The sequence below is a fragment of the Rhea americana genome, unplaced genomic scaffold, assembly GCF_003343005.1.
Source record: "Rhea americana isolate MKP2758 unplaced genomic scaffold, rheAme1 scaffold_34, whole genome shotgun sequence".
NCBI classification, from domain to species: domain Eukaryota; kingdom Metazoa; phylum Chordata; class Aves; order Rheiformes; family Rheidae; genus Rhea; species Rhea americana.
Genome location: NW_028186468.1, coordinates 1,335,278 through 1,355,004, shown reverse-complemented (window position 1 = coordinate 1,355,004; position 19,727 = coordinate 1,335,278). Strand labels below are relative to the sequence as shown.

Sequence of the window (19,727 nt, the reverse complement as noted above, 5' to 3'; positions counted from 1 at the left end):
CTGTTTCTGAACAGCCTCTTTGCCCTTTTTTTCTCCTCTGGGGGGTCCTAGTGGGTAGTTTTGGGCCATTCCTCCTCCTGTTCCCTTTTGCTATGTAGCCCTAATGTGTCATTTACCATAGGGAGCTGTTCAGCATGTCTTTGTGCCGCTGTAGGTCAAGCTCATGAGGCAAAGCAAAGAGAAGTGAGGTGGTAATTTCCAGTAGGCTGAGGATACCCAACAGTGCTTTGCCTCATTTGAGGAATGCTAATGCCTCAGCTTATGTTTCGTTTAGAAAAAAAGCAAGAGTGTGCTGGCTAAAGTTGAGTAAGGACAAGACTGAGGTGATGGTAGTGAGTTGGGAAGCAGCTACTGGAGATGGACCACTTGCCTGAAAGAATATAGTCACTACCAATTATGAGGATATGCTACTCAGAAGTGAGTGCAGAACGCCAGTAATGTGGGATGATTGTATACTAAGTGTGACCTTGCGGTTTTGTGTTTGGAGGTGAGGCCTCTTTCTTAGGGATGTAGCTCTTGTTGAGGCTGGAGCAGATGGTAGCAGCTTGTTCATGAAATTGAACTCTCTGCTAGGTAAGACCACAGGATATGCGTATTCCAGGGTCTCTGCTAGGAGATGGTCTGTCAGTGAGGATTGAAAGCCTTGTCTTGCTTTAGATGGTTCATCTGAGACATTGCTTGTCCCTCTCACATTTTAGCTACAATCTGTAGAGACTCTTGGAAGGTCTTTGGTGGGGAGGGGGTCGATGGCCCCTGAGCTTGTTCCCCTCTTGGCCCCAGGCAGTCTAGACTTGCTGTGTGACCAGGGAGCTTGAGTGGCTCTTTGCAGAGAGCTGAATCTGTGCCTCCTGCAGGCTGAAGGGAAAAACGGTTTGCTTTCTGCCTGGCTGGGTGACTGCAAACTAGGCTAGTGCTACTGAGACTTGTGTAGATTTAATTGAATGTATTGTGTGATTACTGTTTTTAGGGCACCTAGAGCCTCAGGGACAGCTTTATTATTTGATTTATTTAAAATAAAAAATGTGTTAAAAGATACACTTAGGAGTAAGTGTAATTTTAGAGTATTTTCTTTTTTATTGTAGGCATTTGCTTTTTTTATTGTATTCAATATGGCTGCTTTTTTAAATGATTAACTTAAATTACATGTGCATTGGTGGATTCAGGCATTTAGTGGATAGTAGGCTGCTGGAGAGTAGAAAAGTTACAAATAAGAAAAAAATAGTTGAAGATTTTCATCAGTATGAAAAGCATTGTGTTAGACCTTAGGGTGCTTCTATTTTTTTGCTAGTGGCTATAGTATAGCCAAACATGGCTGTAAAAATGTTAGGAATATTTCTCTCAGAGTARAACACTTGCTCATCTAGAATCTTTCAGAACTAGAGTGTGGCTGAACTGGAATGGAGCATCTTCATTTTTAGTATGAACTCATCTTCAAGCTGATAATAGGATTTCAGACTTTGACAGGTTGCCACCTGGTTGTCGTGTCAAATGTCTAAAAAGAAATGTGTTATATCTAGGTAATTGTGAGTCTAGTGACTTTTTCTTTGGTGCTCTCACCATGCTTCACCAAATATGTAAAAAGTAGGTGGCAAGTTTTTTGCCTTTGTCTTTTGTGTCTTCCTTTCTGTTTCTGACAGTGCCATATACCCCTTGCTCTCTGCTGGTTGTATCCCTGTGGTTATCCAGGTTCTGAGTAAGAATGCTAAAAAAGAAAGCAAAAAGGACTGTGGAAGAACGGCTTCTCCTCACTTGAGCAGTGAGCTTTCTGCATATCTTCCACATGCAGAAGGCCATGGGCGAGGGATCTGTTTTTCCTTCTGGGTCATGGACTGTTACCAGAAGTGTTCTTAAAGAACAGCTTGTCCTGTCCCGTCCGCTGAAGCAACTTGGCAGTAACCCCACTGAAGTCTAGCACGAGAGCTTGAGGCGGTCCATTTGTACATATTTGTTCTTGGCAGGGATGCATGAACTTACAAGAACTTGTGGGACAGCTGAGGAGCTGAGTTCATGGTATGCATACGCCAAGTTCATGGCATGGACCTGGGGGGTGGGATCCCTCCAGCCTTCTTTGTAGATACCTTATCTCTGTATGCAGACAGATGGGCACTTCTGGGGTGTCTAAACAGATGTCTAAACATGAAATCAAACCTCAGGAGGGTGTTTCTCTCCACTGACAAAAAGAGAGCCTAGAAGAACTAGCTCAGATATAAAGGTTGACACTGTAATTGCTGAAGTTACCAACAATGTCTGAAGTCGATAGGAGTCTAGCTGCTAGTAACGATTCCTCTGCTGTTAAGTTAATTTGATCTTTGACTAATAAAGGAGCAGTAAATAACAAGTTCTGTAACTACTTTTAGCTGTAAAAATACTTCACAACAAATTTCTTAAAAGTAGAACTTTTAAGAATTTAAAATGAAAATTATAACATTAAAACCCTAGTAGTTTGCTAAAATACATAGAGAGATGTATAATTATCACGCTGTAGGGTGTTTGTCAGACATGGATTTTCTATTTTTCATTCCACCTCTGAGCCATGTCTTAATCAGTTTTCTTGGATGGCCTGATACATTTAACAACTAATAATTAATTGAGGAGTTGTTTCTGTCATTATCTTTCTTTCGTAGAAATTGCTCTCTGATGAGAGACTCTGTCAGAGTGAAGCACTTTATGCCTTCTTGAGCCCTTCCCCAGAGCACCTCAAAGTTATCGATGTGCAAGGAAAGAAGTCATCTTTTTCACTCTCATCGTTTCTGGAACGACTTCCTGGTGATTTGTTTTCTCATCAAGAGGTAAGTGGTAGAAAAGTAGTCTTCCCAGATTCAATTACTTATCCAAACCAAGCAGGGAGAGCCATTAATATAATACATTTGAATGGTGAGTAATATTGGAAGGCATTTTTGAAGGTCTTTAATTTACTGGAAGTGAACTAAAAGCCAGAGATAAGAGCTGTCCATTAATTTAGAAGATGTCCTTCTCTGCAGAGCTGCTTTCCGGCTGGTCAGCTCCCAGCATGTACTGATACCTGGGGTTATTCCTCCCCAGGTGCAGGACTCAGCACGTCCTTGTGTTGAACTTCATGAGGTTCCTGTCTGCCCATTTTTCTGGCCTGTTGAGGTCCCTCTGAGTAGCAGTGCAACCATCTGGTCTGTCAGCCACTCTGTGGCCAGATGTGTGGCTCACATCTGTGAGCTTCCACAGGGTGCATTTGTTCCTGTCACCGGGTTGTTAACGAAGATGCTAAACAGCATTGGACTCTGTATCAGTCCCTTGGGTACATCACTAGTGAACATCCTCCAGCTGGGCTTTGTGCTACTGATCACAACTCTGTGAGCCTGGCAGTTCAGGCAGTTTTCAGTCTTCCTCGCTGACCGCTTATCCAGCCTGTGCTTCATCAGCTTGTCTGTGAGGRTGTTATGGGAGACAGTGTCAAAAGCCTTGCTAAAGTCAAGGTAATAAACATCCACTGCTCTCCCCTCATCCACCAAGCCAGCCATCTCATAACAGAAGGCTGCCAGGTTGGTCAGACATGATTTCCCCWTCATAAATCCATGCTGACAACAATGAAGTGCAGTCCATGTGGGACTGCTTAGTTTTATWGCAATTTTTCCCAATTCTGTGCTCTAGATATACGTATTTTAGAGGAGTTTTGACAGGTAAAAATAATTATTTCTTAGGAAACTTTCCATGGCAGGGAACAGCTGTGTCTTTCCTAACTTCTGGCCAATTTCTGCGGCAAAGCTCATTTTGACAAAGAATGTTTGCAAAGAGTACAGGCTCGCAGAGGGAATTTGGAAATAAAAGTGGGAGACCATGTACCCAAAGTGGTTAGGGCATTCAATATCAAGCCATAAAAATACTCTCTTTTAAAAGGCAGCAAAGAATAAATCAGTGACTAAAATAGCTCATTGGCTGAAAATCAACTAAAATTCCATGGCATCCTGTTTTGTATGGTTCGTGTTGCAGATGGGCAAGTTGCAAGGAGCTCTCTGTTCTTTCTTTTGTTTRTACATTATGTAACTTGAAGATCAGTGGTGAAATAATTAATTTATTAAATGYCATAGCTGCCTGGATGGAGTAGGTAGCCCTTTTGCAGGATAAATGGAGTCTGAGAAATTTATATAGTTCTAGTTTGCTAATAGGCAAAAAGTCTGGCCTCTCTCAGGAATAAGCAAATCATATATATTTGTGTGTGTATATATATGTATGTGCATATATATATATACATATATATTAATTGCACTATATTTGTAGCTAAATACTACATGCATGTGTTTTATTTCAGAGTTGGTAGAAGTATTTATTCAGTTCTTCTACTGAAGACAAAAGAGTGTTTTGACTAAAATGACTGTTAGATGGCAATAATTAATGTAAAGCATGGAAGTATGAAACTATTTTTATTTTGCTATTTAATTGAAAAACATATTCAAGAAAAAAGCCAGACTGCACATGTTTATTTTATTATGTGAGTACGTAGGACAAAATAGTTGGGGAAAAATGGAAGAAGGAAAGGAGAAAGTAATGAGAGAGATTGAAGAAATGAAGAAGCAGAAATAAAGCAACTGATACTGAAAGAAATGAAGGAGTAGAGCAAAAAAATCCCYAAAAATGTGGAAACACATAGAGAAGTCAGAAAACAATACTAAATTTAAACTGAGTAAGAAATTATTTCTTACTTCTTATTTTCAGGGCCAAGTGAGAGGGAATTCATTGAACTGCAGAAAAATAGAGCAGGGACTTGAGAGGTCATCAAGTTCTCCTTGCTTCAAGTAGACTCAACTATACCAGCAAAATTCTTGGCATGYGCTCGTCTAACGTGTTTTTAAACCTCCAGTGACTGCTGTTCTCCAGCCTGCCAAGGCAGCATGTCCCAGTTCTCGGTGATTGTCTGTTAGGGACCTTTTCTTACTGTCTGACCTAAAGCTCCCTTCTTTTGCCCACTAGCTCTTCCCCTGTCTGCAGTGGACACAGTATGGCCTATTCTCTCTTTTTATAGCAGTCTTTGATGTTTGGTGTGGGATCATCTCAGTTTYATCATTGGGTATTACTTTCCTTTGGTCTTTCATTCTTTTCTTCCTTACATTAAGCAGCCCCAGTTTCTCCTCTTTTAAGTTAGGTTGTGTTTTATGTAATTCTTACAGTTTTGCTTTAGACTTTTCCAGTTGAACCATATTTTTCTTGGAAATGCGATGACTAAAACTTGATTACGTGATGCTCCCACGTGATTTGCTATCACGTGTATGACAATTATTATACATACACCTTACGGACAGTGTTCCTCCTTAAACATTGTGGTATTACATTTGCTTTTTCCACAGCAGCTTAGCCCTCAGATCCCTTTCTGTAGAATTATCATCATTGATTGTTTCATTTCCTACATTCACRCAGTGAATTATTGGTGCTTTGCATCTATCCTTATCAGTCTATACTGTGTATATTTTTTTTTATATCATTTCTTCTACTTGGTTAGACTATAGAAAAATGTAATCTTATGATCTGGCTGTCTCCTTGCTTCTCTCAAGCTGATGTTACCTACAAATTCAGAAAGCTTATTTTCTGTTCTGTTGGTGGAATTTTATGGAAAAAATATGAAAAATATGGAATGGTGGCTGTTAGGACAAATTAATTAATTTCATGAGCAATGAAAACAATGAAGGGCAAAAATGGCTGTTGACCAGGGGGAGCTAGTGAACAGAACTGGACTTTGATCTAGACTCTGTCCTTGGAGTAAGTTGTTTGTTGTCAGTAGATTTGTGTGTTTGTGTGGTAAGATTGGCAGTGATTTGTGGTTTCCATATGTTTCTGTCAGTGTGATATGGCTGCTTGTCTCCTGCCTCTGGTCACAGCTTAGCCTAACATGATCAGAAAGTTTTAAAAGCTGCATACTCATCAAGCTACAGAAGTCAGTGAACAGTTGAGTGTATTTGGAAGTTTACAGTGCACTTCGTTGCTGTTGGGTCTTCTTTCCCTTTTCTAATTATGAAGAGGGAAATAGCATCTCTAGCAGTGCTGGAGAAAATGCCAAATACAAAACAGGAAAGTTAAGTTGCAGGATATAAATGACGGAATATGCAACACTATGGAGTTAATTATCCATACAATGTTATGCAGTAAGATCTGGGGACCAGAAATGTAGCCAGAGTTAGTGATGGGCTTTAGATGAGATCTGAAGGACATGAGGAGGGAGAAAGACAGGAACTAATGTACACCTTGAGATATTGCAGGATACACTCCATATAGCAGGGTTCAAATGGCGGGCAATGAATGAGTGAAAGACTGTGACCATAAGAATAAGCAAAGGAGGAGAGAAAAACAATGCAAGAAAGATGAGCTATGAAGTAAGTTTTCTGGGCTAGAAGATGAGAGGGGAAAAATAAGCAATGTTAGCTAATGGAGTGACAGAAAAACAAAGAGGACAAAGAAAAAGATAGCGGAATTTTTGGAAGATTTGAACTGCAGAAGGAGAAAACTTGCCTGTGTGCCATGTTGATCATTCCTGAACAAAGACTGGGAAATTACACCACCATCAGTGTGGGCCAGGTCTGMCTCGCTGGGGTTCTGCTAAGCGCAGCGGGGGAAAACAAAAGGCATGTGCTGGCCCCGCGAACGAGGGCGGCCGGTGCAGGCCTGGTGCTGAGGCACAGCTTGACGACACTGAGAAGCGGGTCACCGTCTGCTCTTTGCCCTGAAATAAGTAGTAGCACCAAAACCGGTGTGGCTCAATCCATTCTTCTCCAGTGATCCTATTCTGAATAATCCTGCTGCCTGCAGTATTTAAGCAACTGTTCCAGTTGTGTTCCTCTCTTCCCAGGAAGAAACAGAAGAGGACAGTGACCTGTCGGACTATGGAGATGAGGTGGATGGGAAAAGGGAATCTCTTGCAGAGCCGTGCTTCATGCTGATTGGAGAAATTTTTGAGCTGCGAGGAAGTAAGCTRTAAATTTGCTTACTTGTTAGTGGAATCTGTTAGCCAAGAAACCTCAGATGTTTTGTAATTTGGAGTTTTCTGCTATTTCAATGAGTGGAAATATTCTCACACTCCAAATAGCCAATTCATTTGAAAAAGAGGTGTTTCGCAGTAGCTTGTAGYTTCCAGATTTTTATTCTAAAGTTAAATTCCAATAAAACATTGCAGTAAAAATGMAACTGGTAGGGGAGAGGGTTTGCATTCAAAATGTTTTGATTTCTTTCATCAAAAAATAAGATTTTTTTTAAAAAAGAGAGTACTAGGGCATGTTTTCTGAAAATAGGTTTCATATTAGAATGAGTAAGTTACGATGAAAGAAAAAATAGACTGCTTTATCACAGAACATGTCACTGACAAGTCAACATGATTTTAATGTCTGTTGTAAACCTGTTACATTAGGTGTTTTAGTTACGTAATTTATGTTAGGGAAAAGATATTAGAACTGGCATTTTTTGGTACTAGATTTTTTTTTCCTTTACCTATGTGAATCATGGTTGTGAAGACAACTATTTTTGTATCTATTTGAAAGTGCAACCATATTTAACGTTGTATAAAATTTTTATAGAGCAACTGTTCTAAAATGCAGCACCTTCAAAAAGTGGMAGATGTATCTCCCAAATATAGGATTTTCCTCTAATGGTGAACATCATGAAAGAGAGAGAAACCAGTAATTACTAAGAACTGTTCAGATTTGTTTCCTTTATTTGTAATTAAAAGCTGTTTYGTTTATTTGACTTAAAATATTTTTAGAATTTTAATGCTGCTGCTCTGTATATGACATTATACTAGTCAATACAAAAAGGGTTTGAATTTTGAGGGTTTTGGGTTTTTTTTCTTAAGAAACAGGTAATTGTGTGGTTTAATAAACTTGAAATATTTTTAAACATAAAAGGTTCTAGTATAAGCTGCTGATAAATCATATGGATTTTTCTTTTGGCTGTGATCATAGGRTCCCTAAAGTTATTAAATTCCTGATCTTCATTTTCTGTCCTTTTTTGTTGTTCTAGTGTTTAAGTGGGTCAGAAAAACATTGATTGCACTAGTACAAGTCACTTTTGGGAGAACTATCAACAAGTAAGTAGCTGTTTACTTTAATTGTAAACCTGAATCATTGTTCTATGAATAGAAGACTGAGAGCAGTATTATTATAAATAACCTGGACATTCTGTTGTGTATGATACTCTGCATTTGTTTTTCRCCACTCAATTTATAAATATGTTACGTTGATTAGAGGAGATATGACACACATGAGTTATTTTTCTCCTTAGTTAATCTGTACCACAGTCCCCAAAACATTTTTTTCTGCTGCAGATTTTTGTAATGAAAGAACAAATGTATTTCATGGGAGTCGAAGAGAATTAAAACAAAAAACCCAAACAAATCCTCCTGCTTTTTTTTTTAAGTGAAGCAGCCTTGCATATTTGATAATCTGTATCCTATTTTTCTAAAAACTAGATTTCTGTTTTAGATTATTTCTTTCAAATCAAATAGATTTCTCTAAAGTGATTGAAATAATTTAATGGTTCTCATTCTGTAAAATCACTACAACCTGAAACTAGTGCATGTGTAACAGTAATGGGTTTTCATAAAAGTATTTATTTTTGTATCATTTGAAGGCATGTCTGCCAAASGATGTGTGGATGAGGCTGAGAGACAAGTGTTCATGCTTGTAAATACCTTTCGTGTGAAAAATCTYCTGTATTTTATTGGTCAGAAAAGATGTTGGATATAAGCCTTCTGCCAGATGCAAAGGCCTGTGGTGAAACCCTTGGTTCAGTGGTGCAGATAACTGTTGCAAACAAATCATTTCCCATCATTCTTCTACTAATACTGATACTCTCATGCATCATGGTGATGATATCTTTCATATGAAAGTCTGTGAATCTGTGATTTCTGTGCAATGGTCACATAGGCAAAGGTGCACTGAGGATCTGATGAAATGTGTTATTTTTGCTTTGATGTAGCAGTGGGAGTATTACTCAGGTAGGCGTCACAGCCCAGAAATCTAACAGCAGAACAGACTGTTCCTTCGTCCATTCAGTGGCTAAATTTGCACGCGCCAGTATTGCTTTTAACAACCTCTCACAGATGTTGTGAAGTGGTAAATTGGACAAGAAGGGCTGGAAAATCACACAGTTGATTCRTCATGGACTGATGGTCTCTGACAGTATCCATTTGCTGAGTTTTTTAAATTTGATAGGTTCATTTGTTCACACACCGCAGACAAGTGGCATGAAAGACTACCTGAGAGCGGGAGACACTGTGCCTGCATGCACAGTTGTTGTATAGCTTTTACACGTTTGTTGAATTCTTACATTTAGTAATTTTAAGSATTTTGGCTGTACTGTGGCATAGTTAAACCGTACTGCTGTTCCTGAAACTCTCTGTGTACCTGAGACTCTTCATGCTGAGGGCCACAGTGAGGGCAGGTAGCTATAGCAGGAGGCTGTGGCCTCYGTTTGTAACCCACCTGTTACTGTGCTGTTGGTGGCTGTGAGGGATCTTACTATGCTTTTATCAAGACATCATCTGTGCTTATCCTATTGGGAACATCTGTGCACACAGSCAGTTTGGAGTTTATGCAGGTTAGTTGATTAATTTTCCCCCCATACCCCAAATCTTTCTTTTCCCAGGAGAGCCTTTGCCTTGCCACTTCTTGAAATAAATGTAATTTACAGATTACATTGAATTGTAGCCTTCTCTGCATCTCAGTCAGGTATGTGGAGCAACCTAGATTTCTGAGCACCTAGAGCTGAATAAGATCCAATGTGATGCTGGTGAGATCAGCTCAGATAAATTGGGGTAATTACATGAAGACAAGCATTCTCACTGCTTCCAGGAGTAAAAAGAATAAATCTGTATAAAATCTGAAAGACAAACTCTGAAGTGCTCCCTTTTACACTTACAGGCAAATCCGTGACACCGTACACTGGATGTTCAGTGAACCAATGCTCGTTTACTACATTGGTGTGTTTCGAGATGCTTTTTGGCCAAATGGAAAGTTAGCACCACCATCAACAGCCAAAACTGAAGAGCAAAGTCAGGAAACAAAACAGAGAGCACAGCAAAAACTACTTGAAAACATTCCAGGTGAGAACATTTTCATTTTTCTGCTTAATCACAGACTTGACCAATAAGGGAGCTCGCTGGCCAAATACAGTTCCGCTGCATTTTTGCTTTTTCCTCTGGAGTTTTAAATTCTGCTTATTTGCATAAATAAGCATAACATTGGTCTTACCTTTGCCTTTCCTGTCTCCAGCTGGTAAAGGTCATGGATTCATGTATAATTAGTGCATATAAAATCAGCTGTCAGTGTACTTCTGTAATACTCACCAAGGAGCATAAATTAAGACCAAGAATTCTGCTACTCACCTGCTTAACTAGAATAGCATTCCACAGTTGTTTTGAAATTAGAAGAAATGTTTTAGGACACAGCTTTTATATAGTGAAGCTAATACACCCGACATTAATGACGAAGCATGCATCACTGTTTCTTTTCCACTGTAATGTAATAAGTTGTATTCACTTAGTCTCTTACCTGCTTAATTGTGACAACTGTTTTCTGTGAGGATTGAGAGGAAATTAAAAYGCTGAATCTGTCCTAATTGTCTTAGAAGTTTTATCTTTTTGGCTGAAACTGTATTTAAGTGTCTGACTTAATAATACATGAGACTATACGAAAGCATGTAACCTGTTGTTCTGGAGATGCATATGCTGTTATTGGATTCAGAATACTGGAGAATAAAGGTATCTCTAAACCGGTGTCCTAAATCACCATTGTGTTTTAAATACCTTGGTGCATGGGGACTATGTATCTTTTAACCATCCACCATAAATACACTGTTCTTGTTTCTCCTTAGTATGTATTTGTTATATATATGTTGGGGATATTTTGCCCAGTAAGAGTGAAACAATTTAAGCTAAAGTAACCTTTGTTGCAGATACACTGCAGAGTCTTGTTGGACAACAAAATGCTCGTCATGGTGTAGTCAAAGTATTCAATGCACTGCAAGAAAGAAAGGCTAACAAGCATCTACTCTATGTAAGTAACCAGAAAGGTACCCTTTAATATTATAGTCCCCAAAATTGCTGAGCTCTGCTTGCTCAGGAGTAAAGCCTGGGTGCATTTCTGCAGAGATCTACATCAGACTATTGTTCTAGATTTGCAAATAACTTTTAATAATAAAAAAAATAAATCATAAAAGTGTGAACTCAGTTCATCATTTGACTAACTTRGAATTAAGAGAAGCTGTTTAAAATATACTTTTGTCTAAAAGAGAACCTCTATTGTATGCAACTTTGCTGACCTCACAAGGTGGATACTGGCATGTTCGTATTGTTGAGAAAATTAGAGATACGTGCTTACATACCTTGGAGAACCCTAGGGAAGAAGGGCTCCAGGACTGASTCAGTTAGAAAATGACAGTTCCTTGAAAGTCCCACTCCTCTGCTGTTGACTGGAAGCAGGCTGGTTATCCAGCTGGATCTTAGTGTACTACTACTCAATTTCAGTCAGTCTCTTCTGGCTTATCTCCTGCAGCAGCCAGGCAGCTAAYGCAGCCTTAGTGCAGGAACAGATGCAGCCTGCCCCAGGGGGCCTGCAGCTAAGGGCCTGGTGTACTCACCCACCCCAGGGCTCGTGYTTGTAGCTATAGCAGCTTTGGCACAACAGCAGCAATTAATAGAGAGTGGGAAGTCCCCATCTGAAATCAGCTGCATGTGGCATTCGCTCTCTTTCAGCCCTCTAGGATGTTGCTTATGTTATCTGTAAGATGCTTGTTAACTTTAGGATGAAAGCAAAGTAGTCACAAAGAAGAATGAACAAAACGACCATATGTGCTTCTGTTACCTGTGATGTTCTGAGCATGTCARAAAGGGGGGGGTGGGGAAATCTCCTTTGGCATCCTTACTCATCTTAGTCTTTTCTGTTTTTCAGGTCTTGCTGGAATTGCTGCTAACTGAACTGTGTCCTGAGCTAAGAGCTCATTTAGAGCAGCTTAATGCCACTTAGGTTTCAATCTACACATGTGGACCACTAGAGAAATGTCTATGTGCAATAATAGACATGAAACTTATTTTCCTCTTTTCCATAGAGGGCTGAGGACTATGATTCTTTTTAGGGTTTTTTTCCTCTTACTTTTTTTGTGAAGTAAACAGACTTGAAAAGATCTGATGCTGTAGTAGGATAGATAAAACAACGCTGTATAGTTGCCAATTTTTATTTAAATTGTTCTATTTGACTACTCTTCTGTTTCAAATATAGATTGAAAAATAAATGTTCATATAAACTGAAAGAAACCAGAAACTATTTTAAGCATTTATGAAAAGTTTTGCTCATAGTGGTAAATTAATGAATGTTGTACAGTTCTAATCTCCTCACTGAGGATTTGAGCATTCCTTTATTCCTGTGTATTGAAAAAGCCTTGTTGTGCAATACTACATGTAAAGCTATTGTGAAAATTTTATCAATTTTGTTTTTACCAAAGAYTTCCCATATGTTGAAGCATTTGTAAGCAATAAATAACAAAATTGGATTTCAGTACTTCATAATTAGGGTGTACTAACAACTAATGAATGTGTTTGACAGCCCTACTTTCTTAAGGGATACTTACATTACTTTGAAGTCTGCATCCAAAATGTGTATTGTAAACTGAATGCCTGTGTTAAATGTTAGTTCACAGATTAGTGCTTATGAATTGCTTCTATGAATGATTAAGTAGACAAACCGTTCTAACTGCACCCCTGATTTTATTCAGGGCTGTTTCACTCAAATACTCCAATTTGGAACAACCTTCAAATTTTTCCCTTATTTTATATAAAGGAAGTGAAAAAGTTTCTTAAAGTTATGTAAAACCATGTAAATATGGTCAAAATGCACATCTAAATAATTAAATGTAATCAAAAATCCATAGGTGACACTCACTACTTTCTTTTTAAATTGCAGTTGAAATTGGATATAGTTAAAGTYACACAATCCATATGCTGTTTTAAAATCCAGGTTATTAGTAACAGCTAGCCTTCTCTTGCAATAGAGCCTTAGGCCTATACTGTGACATGAAAAGTTTAAGTTAGACAAATTCTCCTACACATAAGAAGTTTTACAAGTAAGTAAATGATTAGACTTGTGTAAGCTTACCATAGCAATCAGTAAAATTAATTACTTCATAGTTGAAGATTCTTATTATAAAAGATATGAGCATAGTATTTCTCAGACTTGCTCTTGACCAAAAATCTTTCAGCTATTTCTGAAAGAGACAGAGATAATAGAAGCACAGTATGAAGGACTGAGGAGAACAGGCCTAGAGCAGAGRATATATATTCCCTAATGTTTCCATACTGAGTGTTGTTTTTCTACAGTTAGTTTTGTAAATAGGATTTTCAAGTATTAGAAGCTGGCATGATCTGACSTGTAAGTCTTTGAATCTGCAGCCTAAAGGTAAGAAAATATTAGGACACTAGTAGACTCCAGATGCATTAGAAAAGYATGTGTGAAAAAGTATGTACACCATTAGCAAAGATGACATGACATTTAAAGATGGCATTTAGCATAAAGCCATGATGTGAGAATGGACTGTATATGAAAACCAGACATGTTAGGGTTCAGGCACTTCAGAAATACTRAATTCAATATTTAAATATTTAAAATGCAGAAAGAAATCATTATTTGCRTTTGGTTTCAGCTTGATTCATATATTATAAAGCAATGTTTCATTAACAGACACTCTGTTGCAGTAAAGTGCCCTTAATATACCTGAAGTTTTCAATACTATTTTAACTCAAATGTAGCAAAGGCAGAGTTTTTAAAGTGAGACTGTGAGCTTTTTGCCTTTTTAAAAATAAAATACCACCAAATTGTTTTAAGTAATAATTTATAGGAAGTTGAAAAGCAAGCAGTAGATGATGATCAGTCTATAACTGCTGGAAGTTTAAAGATGGCTTATTGTAGGAAACATGTTTACACACCAGCCATAACTAAAGGAAACACTAAATTCTCCCAAGATTAGCTTTCAGCTCAAGGTCAGAAGCAACATCAGGATCCAGAAGGCATGCCTTTGAAAATAAAGAACAGTAAGTTCTAGTTTATAGCTAAAATACAACATAATTTTGTAAGTTTCATTGATGTTATCAGGAATAATCAACTTGTGAAAATATTACAGACTTGCTATATTCAGCTTTGAATCCTTGTTTTTGATGCCACATAAGAAAAATTCAGTAGGTGTACTATTTAAAATGAGCACACTCTACTAGAGTCAAGCTTTTTTGTTGTTTTTTAATACTGTCACTGTTTGTTGGTGTGATATGTGCTGGCACCACAGTCAGAAAGAGGACTCTGCTTTAGGGATGGGCTCAGTTTCATTCACTCCCACTTATTCCAGGATCCTCTGGGACACTTGTCTTCCCTTCCTTGCCTCTGTCAAAGCTGAGTGGGCCTAAGAGGGGTAAGGCCAAACTGTACGTGAGCAGTTATTCCAAAAAAAGCAAACATTCTCATTTTAAATGGGCATAATTATGCAATTAGTGATGAAGTTATTGTCTAAGAACAAAGTCAAAAGAAACTGAACATCCTTCTAGCTCTTGTCTTGCACTTGTTCTGAAGTTACCACTTCAGGACTTTTCCTTGTATATTTGGTCTGTCCCTTCTCTTCTGTTGGTGAGTATCAGCTGAAAAGACATAGTCCACTCTATCATCTCTTTCCACAGCAAGAGGTTAGTGAYATTCCTAGGTAAGTCTTGAATCCCCTGCCAGTGAATGATGCCTAAAAGTTGTAATTATCTTTTGGTCATGGTGGTAATTCTAGGCTAAAGAGAAGAAAATGGGGAAAGGAATGTGGTCATGTGAAAGCCATACAGCAACACAACCCTGATGCATCTCTTACTGCTGGCTCCAGTGGTCATAAAATCATTCCTATCCTTCCCTAACCTCTTCTTCCTGTTCTTCATAAATGTTTTAATTTTCCTGCTTTTAAAATGTATGTATTCACCCAGAGGATCATCTGCTCTGCAAGGCCTCTTGGTATCAGTGCTTTCCCCAAGTAAGAAGCCACAGGAGTTGTTAGTGGATAATTTGTCATTTGCATAGTTCGCAATTTATTTAGATTTCACCAGGCTGGACACTGAAGTAATCTATATACAGAAATAACTGTCTGTGTACAATATATGTACAGAAACAATCTCTGCATGCAAACAGAGATTATAGAACATCTCTGAAGCATGAATCCTGCCTTGCTGAACTCCCTTCTGTTAGCCAAGGTGAGATGCTTATGCTATACCTTTAGGCATTGCTAATAGTATTTAGTAGAGTCATCTTCTAGAAGCTGTTATTCATCTTTTTCCTCAAGCAACAAATCTTACTTCAGTGTTTTAAAAAAGCGACCTATTTTTGCTCCCTGTATATCAGTAGCAGTTGCTCCCCAGCTATTAGTGCAACATCTTYTCTCTCACATAAGTGAGAAAAATTAATAATCGATTTAAGCATCACTAAAGAAGGCTGAAGTTGTCAATAAGAGACATGTATTCTGACCTGTAATGAGATTTGTTGCTGGTGGGCAGGGGAACCAAAGACAGCTTCAAGTTTCCTTTTCAATTTGAGAGAATTATAAACAGCAAAACAATCAGGGATAACTATCATCTATGTTACTTAATTAAATTATCCTGAAAGTTACCAAGCTCTTTGTTGTGATAATTACCATGGAACTTTTTTGTTTTGGCCAAATGTATTGTTTGCTTAAGCAAGTGGGCAAACAGTATCCTTCAAGATTATTTTTAATCATTTGGGATATTCTTTTTTCACTCTATTCTTGCACAGATTTAACACAAATACTGTAGAAGCCTTTAATATAATCATACAAAAAAYTTAAAGACTCAAATCCATGGCATTATGCAGTCTTAAATAAATTAGTTTATAAGGCTTTTCCAGCTTACCCTAGAGTAATATTTTTTAGCAGCAGCTTCATCTTGTTTTATGCCTAGGCCAAGCTGGAGACATCTAGCAAAGTAGAAAGCAGCGATAGCAACCCCCTTGGCTACATACGCAGGAAGACAATCGGTTATCTTTGCTRCCATATCAATGTTGACATTTTCTGGAATCCTGTTGTAGAATTTACAGCGTTAGGTTAGAAAACAGTATTTCAAACATCAATTTAAGTCAACTATATAAATGGAGATACTGTCAAGTGATATGGAATTTATATGAATATTATATGAATAAAAGTTTACACTTTCCCAAGGAAAACAGTTATCCAAAATAAACTGATAAACCATTTAGCAGGCCGAACAGGATTCTTCAATACTAGATTTTAAATTAACATTATTTAATATCACAATATTTAAGTATCAAATATTTATCTTTTGCAGTCATTTTCACTACATTGTACTAGTTAAAACAGCATTTTTCACACTAATTGTTTCTATTAAAATATTAAAATGTGTGTGTATATACATACACACATATCTGTATATGTAGAATAAAGGCAAAGCTTTTGTTTCGTATATAATACTCAAATTCTTAATAGGATGTAGGCAGATCATAGTAATCTGAAGATCTTGGGCATACTTTAGAGCCTCAGGATATAARATCCACTTATGAAAAGACACTGCAGAATTCTCCAGAAGGAATTACTAAGTTTTCTTCACCTGGCTGTCACTCAACAATGTTTTTTTTTTTTTAAAAAAAAAAATGAATCAAATGCAAAACTCAGTGCTGAAACTCAATAATTCAGTAATCTAAAAACTTGSTTTCTAATGAAAAATTATTGGAATAAAGTTAAGAACATTCCAGCTCAGTTATTTTCTGCATGCATCTGCTGGCTTACTATCAGCTCTTTTTTCCATATGTGGCTAGTACTAAGTTTGAAGAGCTAGAGGGACCAGGTGAACATTATTTTAACTCTCAGGCTGTAATTACTAGTACTGTTTTTGCAATATTAAGTACAGCATTTCTAAGTGGAAATAGAATTTTTCTAACTGTTGACTTAAAACAGAAACCTCAACTCTTYCCCTCCACCACTACCTCCCCAGTCCTTTCTAGGTACCTAACAGTAATTATATGGTTTTGTTGTTTGCTGTGTCAAGTCATTGCAGACATGACAGGAAAAAAGTTTATCATTTCAGTTTATAGCCATTTCTTCCCTATAAATCAATGCTTATGAATGATTGTTCTAGAGCAACCCTCTGCAAGTCAGTGCCTGCTAAATCACTTGAATATGTTGACTCCCACCTAATTCAGTCCCATTAACAAACACTAGCATGCAACAGAAACCACAATGACCCATTGACAAAAGCATTCAAATACAGTAACAGCAACCTATTACTTCTTCTAGCTTGCTTGATACAGCATTTTGCTTTGCTTTACAAAAGGATATGTAACAGGCTACTGATGCAAATAATACCCAGTCAAATCAGGCAGAAGTTCTAGTTTAGCACAGTTAACTTTAAGAACATACCATAGCATTGGGTATGTAGAACTATATGGAGGGAAAAAAAAAAGAAGAAAAAAAAAGCCATTCAGAAAATCAGTTGCAGTAGGTGATCTGGACTCCAAACATTGACCAATAATATACTATAAAATACACATAAAATGCTTAATAGRTAGAAATATAGAAGGCCAAAGGAATTTTAGTAAAAGATACAAYTGGTTGAGCTGCTATCAGCTGTTACTTCAAGGTCAACTGCTATCCCAATAAAATGGAACTGTTTAAGCATGGTGGCAGTAACTTGCRTCAGAAGTTGTCTTAGTGGCTACAGTATGGGATTTCATTGCTATTTTCTGCAGTCAATCACAATTGCAGGTGCTGAATTGCACTGCCTGCTTGTCAGAATAATCTACTGTGCCACACTGCCTGGAGCATGCACATTCCCAGAGATACTAGCTACATGAGGCTGAATAGCTGCCATTCTATTTACCATGCGAGAGGGAGAAAAGCAGCAAGCACATTCTGGGAGAAAACAATCATTTTCAAAAAATGAATGCAGAAAACATTCACTGCTGAACTACTGCTGATTTACCAGAGCTGCTGCTCTGCTATGCACTGGCATATAGAGGGTGGGAGCTTTAGAATCCTAAACTGTACCATGTTTTGTAATTGCTAGGCAGTGGCACCACCATAAACATACCACAGAAATGATGAACACTATTGTGTTTGTTGATTGTAGTAGTCCGACTGTATTTTATTTCCAGCAAATTAATAATCTGATTGACAAATTGAATTTTTAACAGATGCTGGCCAGGTTTGGTGGGTTGTWACAGAAACGTACTGCCTATCAATTACAGAACTGGCACCAACATCGCTTTTTCTCTTCCCATGTCTAGTTCTAGCTACAGAACCTTTTGATAGTTTTTTTTTTWAAAAAAACTARTATCGCAGCTAGTCTGCACAGGTCACTCTTCTGCAATACACAAGCCATCCCAGAGTATGTAGGCATGGAAGCTCCCAACTGCCTGTAGTCAGGATTCCCAGAGTGACTACCTGTGTAGAAGGCCAGTCAGAGCTTGCCTAACTGTGGCTTAAACCAACACTGCTGCGCAAGCAGGTAGTCACTGGAAACCACTCACATACACATGCCTGTTCTGTGGTCCAGGCTTCAAAAATGTGGATAGTAGGCCCCATAGGTAGCAACTGATGCAAAGTGTAGTAAAAAGAGGTAGTTACTACCCTTGCTAAAGGGCAGTAACCCTTTACTACAAAGGGTAGTTACTACCATTGCTAAAGGGCAGTAACTTGTCCTCATGTGCAGCAGCTGCTCCTCAGTCCTTACTGCAGGAAACTAACCAGCAAAGGCCTATGCTTCCTATAAAGGACACAGGAACGTGCTCAAAACAGGGTGAAACAGAGCAGGGGAATGATGGGGTGGAAGTCAGTGGGTAGTCAGAGCTATCCTTTGGGGGTTTAGCATGCGATGGGGAAGGCAATAGCCTGGGTGAGATGGTGGGCTGAGGAAATAGGCAGGAGTAAGGCCTGTGTGCCTAGCTGGGATTCTACTTCAAAACTGTTTTGCTTCACAGGATCAGAAAAGAGAGTTCAACTGTACTGAGATTCTCATAATTATTAATCTTAATTTTGACTGTACTTTGCACACTCACTTTTTAAACATGAAATTATTCATTATCTCAAGTGTCTCTTAAGCTTGAGAGACAAGAGCATGAACTTAATTATTTCTATCCAAGTTGCATAGCTTACGATACAAAGAATTATACATATATATATATATATATATAAATGATTAACTTCACCTTTTGGCTACTGCAACAGCTGTTGAGTAAAATTTTCTATTGTAATAATATTCCACAAGATGGCCTTGAGCATAGATGTTTCCACGTTCTGCTGCTTTCTTCAAACACTCCAAACCAGCCTTAGTGTTTTGATGTACACCTTGTCCATAGAGATACATAACACCCAGTGCGCCTTGTGATTCCAGATTTCCATTGCAACATGCTTCTGAGTGCCAGAAAAAGGCCTAAACAAGAGGCACAGTTATTTTGTATGCATCTCAATTACCATTTTGCATTAACTAAATACACTCTCATTAGAAAGCTATTTTCACTTTTCAACTGAAAGCTGTTTATCTTGCCAACTGTTTCCACAAAAGCTTTTTACATTGACCAGCCTGTAAGAAGTGCTTACATGGAAAGAGATGCAGAAACCCCATAAGGTTTAAGAACTGTGCTGTCAGAACTGTCAGTCAGCCATAACTACTTGATTTCTGAATACCAAGGCCAGCAATACTTGAATCCACTCTAAGCAATACTTGAATCCACTCTATCCTG

General features: G+C 38.0%; 2 protein-coding genes across 2 annotated transcripts in view; one reads left to right on the top strand and one right to left on the bottom strand.

The window, feature by feature from the left end:
- The window catches only part of SNX25 (sorting nexin 25), a 72,759-nt gene extending 59,080 nt beyond the window's left edge, over positions 1-13,679 (top strand). The window contains exons 11-16 of the mRNA XM_085311309.1: positions 2,625-2,789; positions 6,809-6,926; positions 7,972-8,038; positions 9,873-10,054; positions 10,906-11,006; positions 11,901-13,679. Coding sequence (XP_085167435.1) covers positions 2,625-2,789; positions 6,809-6,926; positions 7,972-8,038; positions 9,873-10,054; positions 10,906-11,006; positions 11,901-11,975 — 708 coding nt within the window. The 3' untranslated portion in view covers positions 11,976-13,679. The remainder of the gene's footprint in view (positions 1-2,624; positions 2,790-6,808; positions 6,927-7,971; positions 8,039-9,872; positions 10,055-10,905; positions 11,007-11,900) is intronic.
- A 137-nt stretch (positions 13,680-13,816) lies between these two features.
- LRP2BP (LRP2 binding protein) overlaps positions 13,817-19,727 on the bottom strand; it is a 10,740-nt gene continuing 4,829 nt past the window's right edge. The window contains exons 6-9 of the mRNA XM_085311346.1: positions 19,194-19,417; positions 17,407-17,427; positions 15,887-16,052; positions 13,817-14,014 (exon numbers count right to left, since the gene is read on the bottom strand). Coding sequence (XP_085167472.1) covers positions 13,949-14,014; positions 15,887-16,052; positions 17,407-17,427; positions 19,194-19,417 — 477 coding nt within the window. The 3' untranslated portion in view covers positions 13,817-13,948. The remainder of the gene's footprint in view (positions 14,015-15,886; positions 16,053-17,406; positions 17,428-19,193; positions 19,418-19,727) is intronic.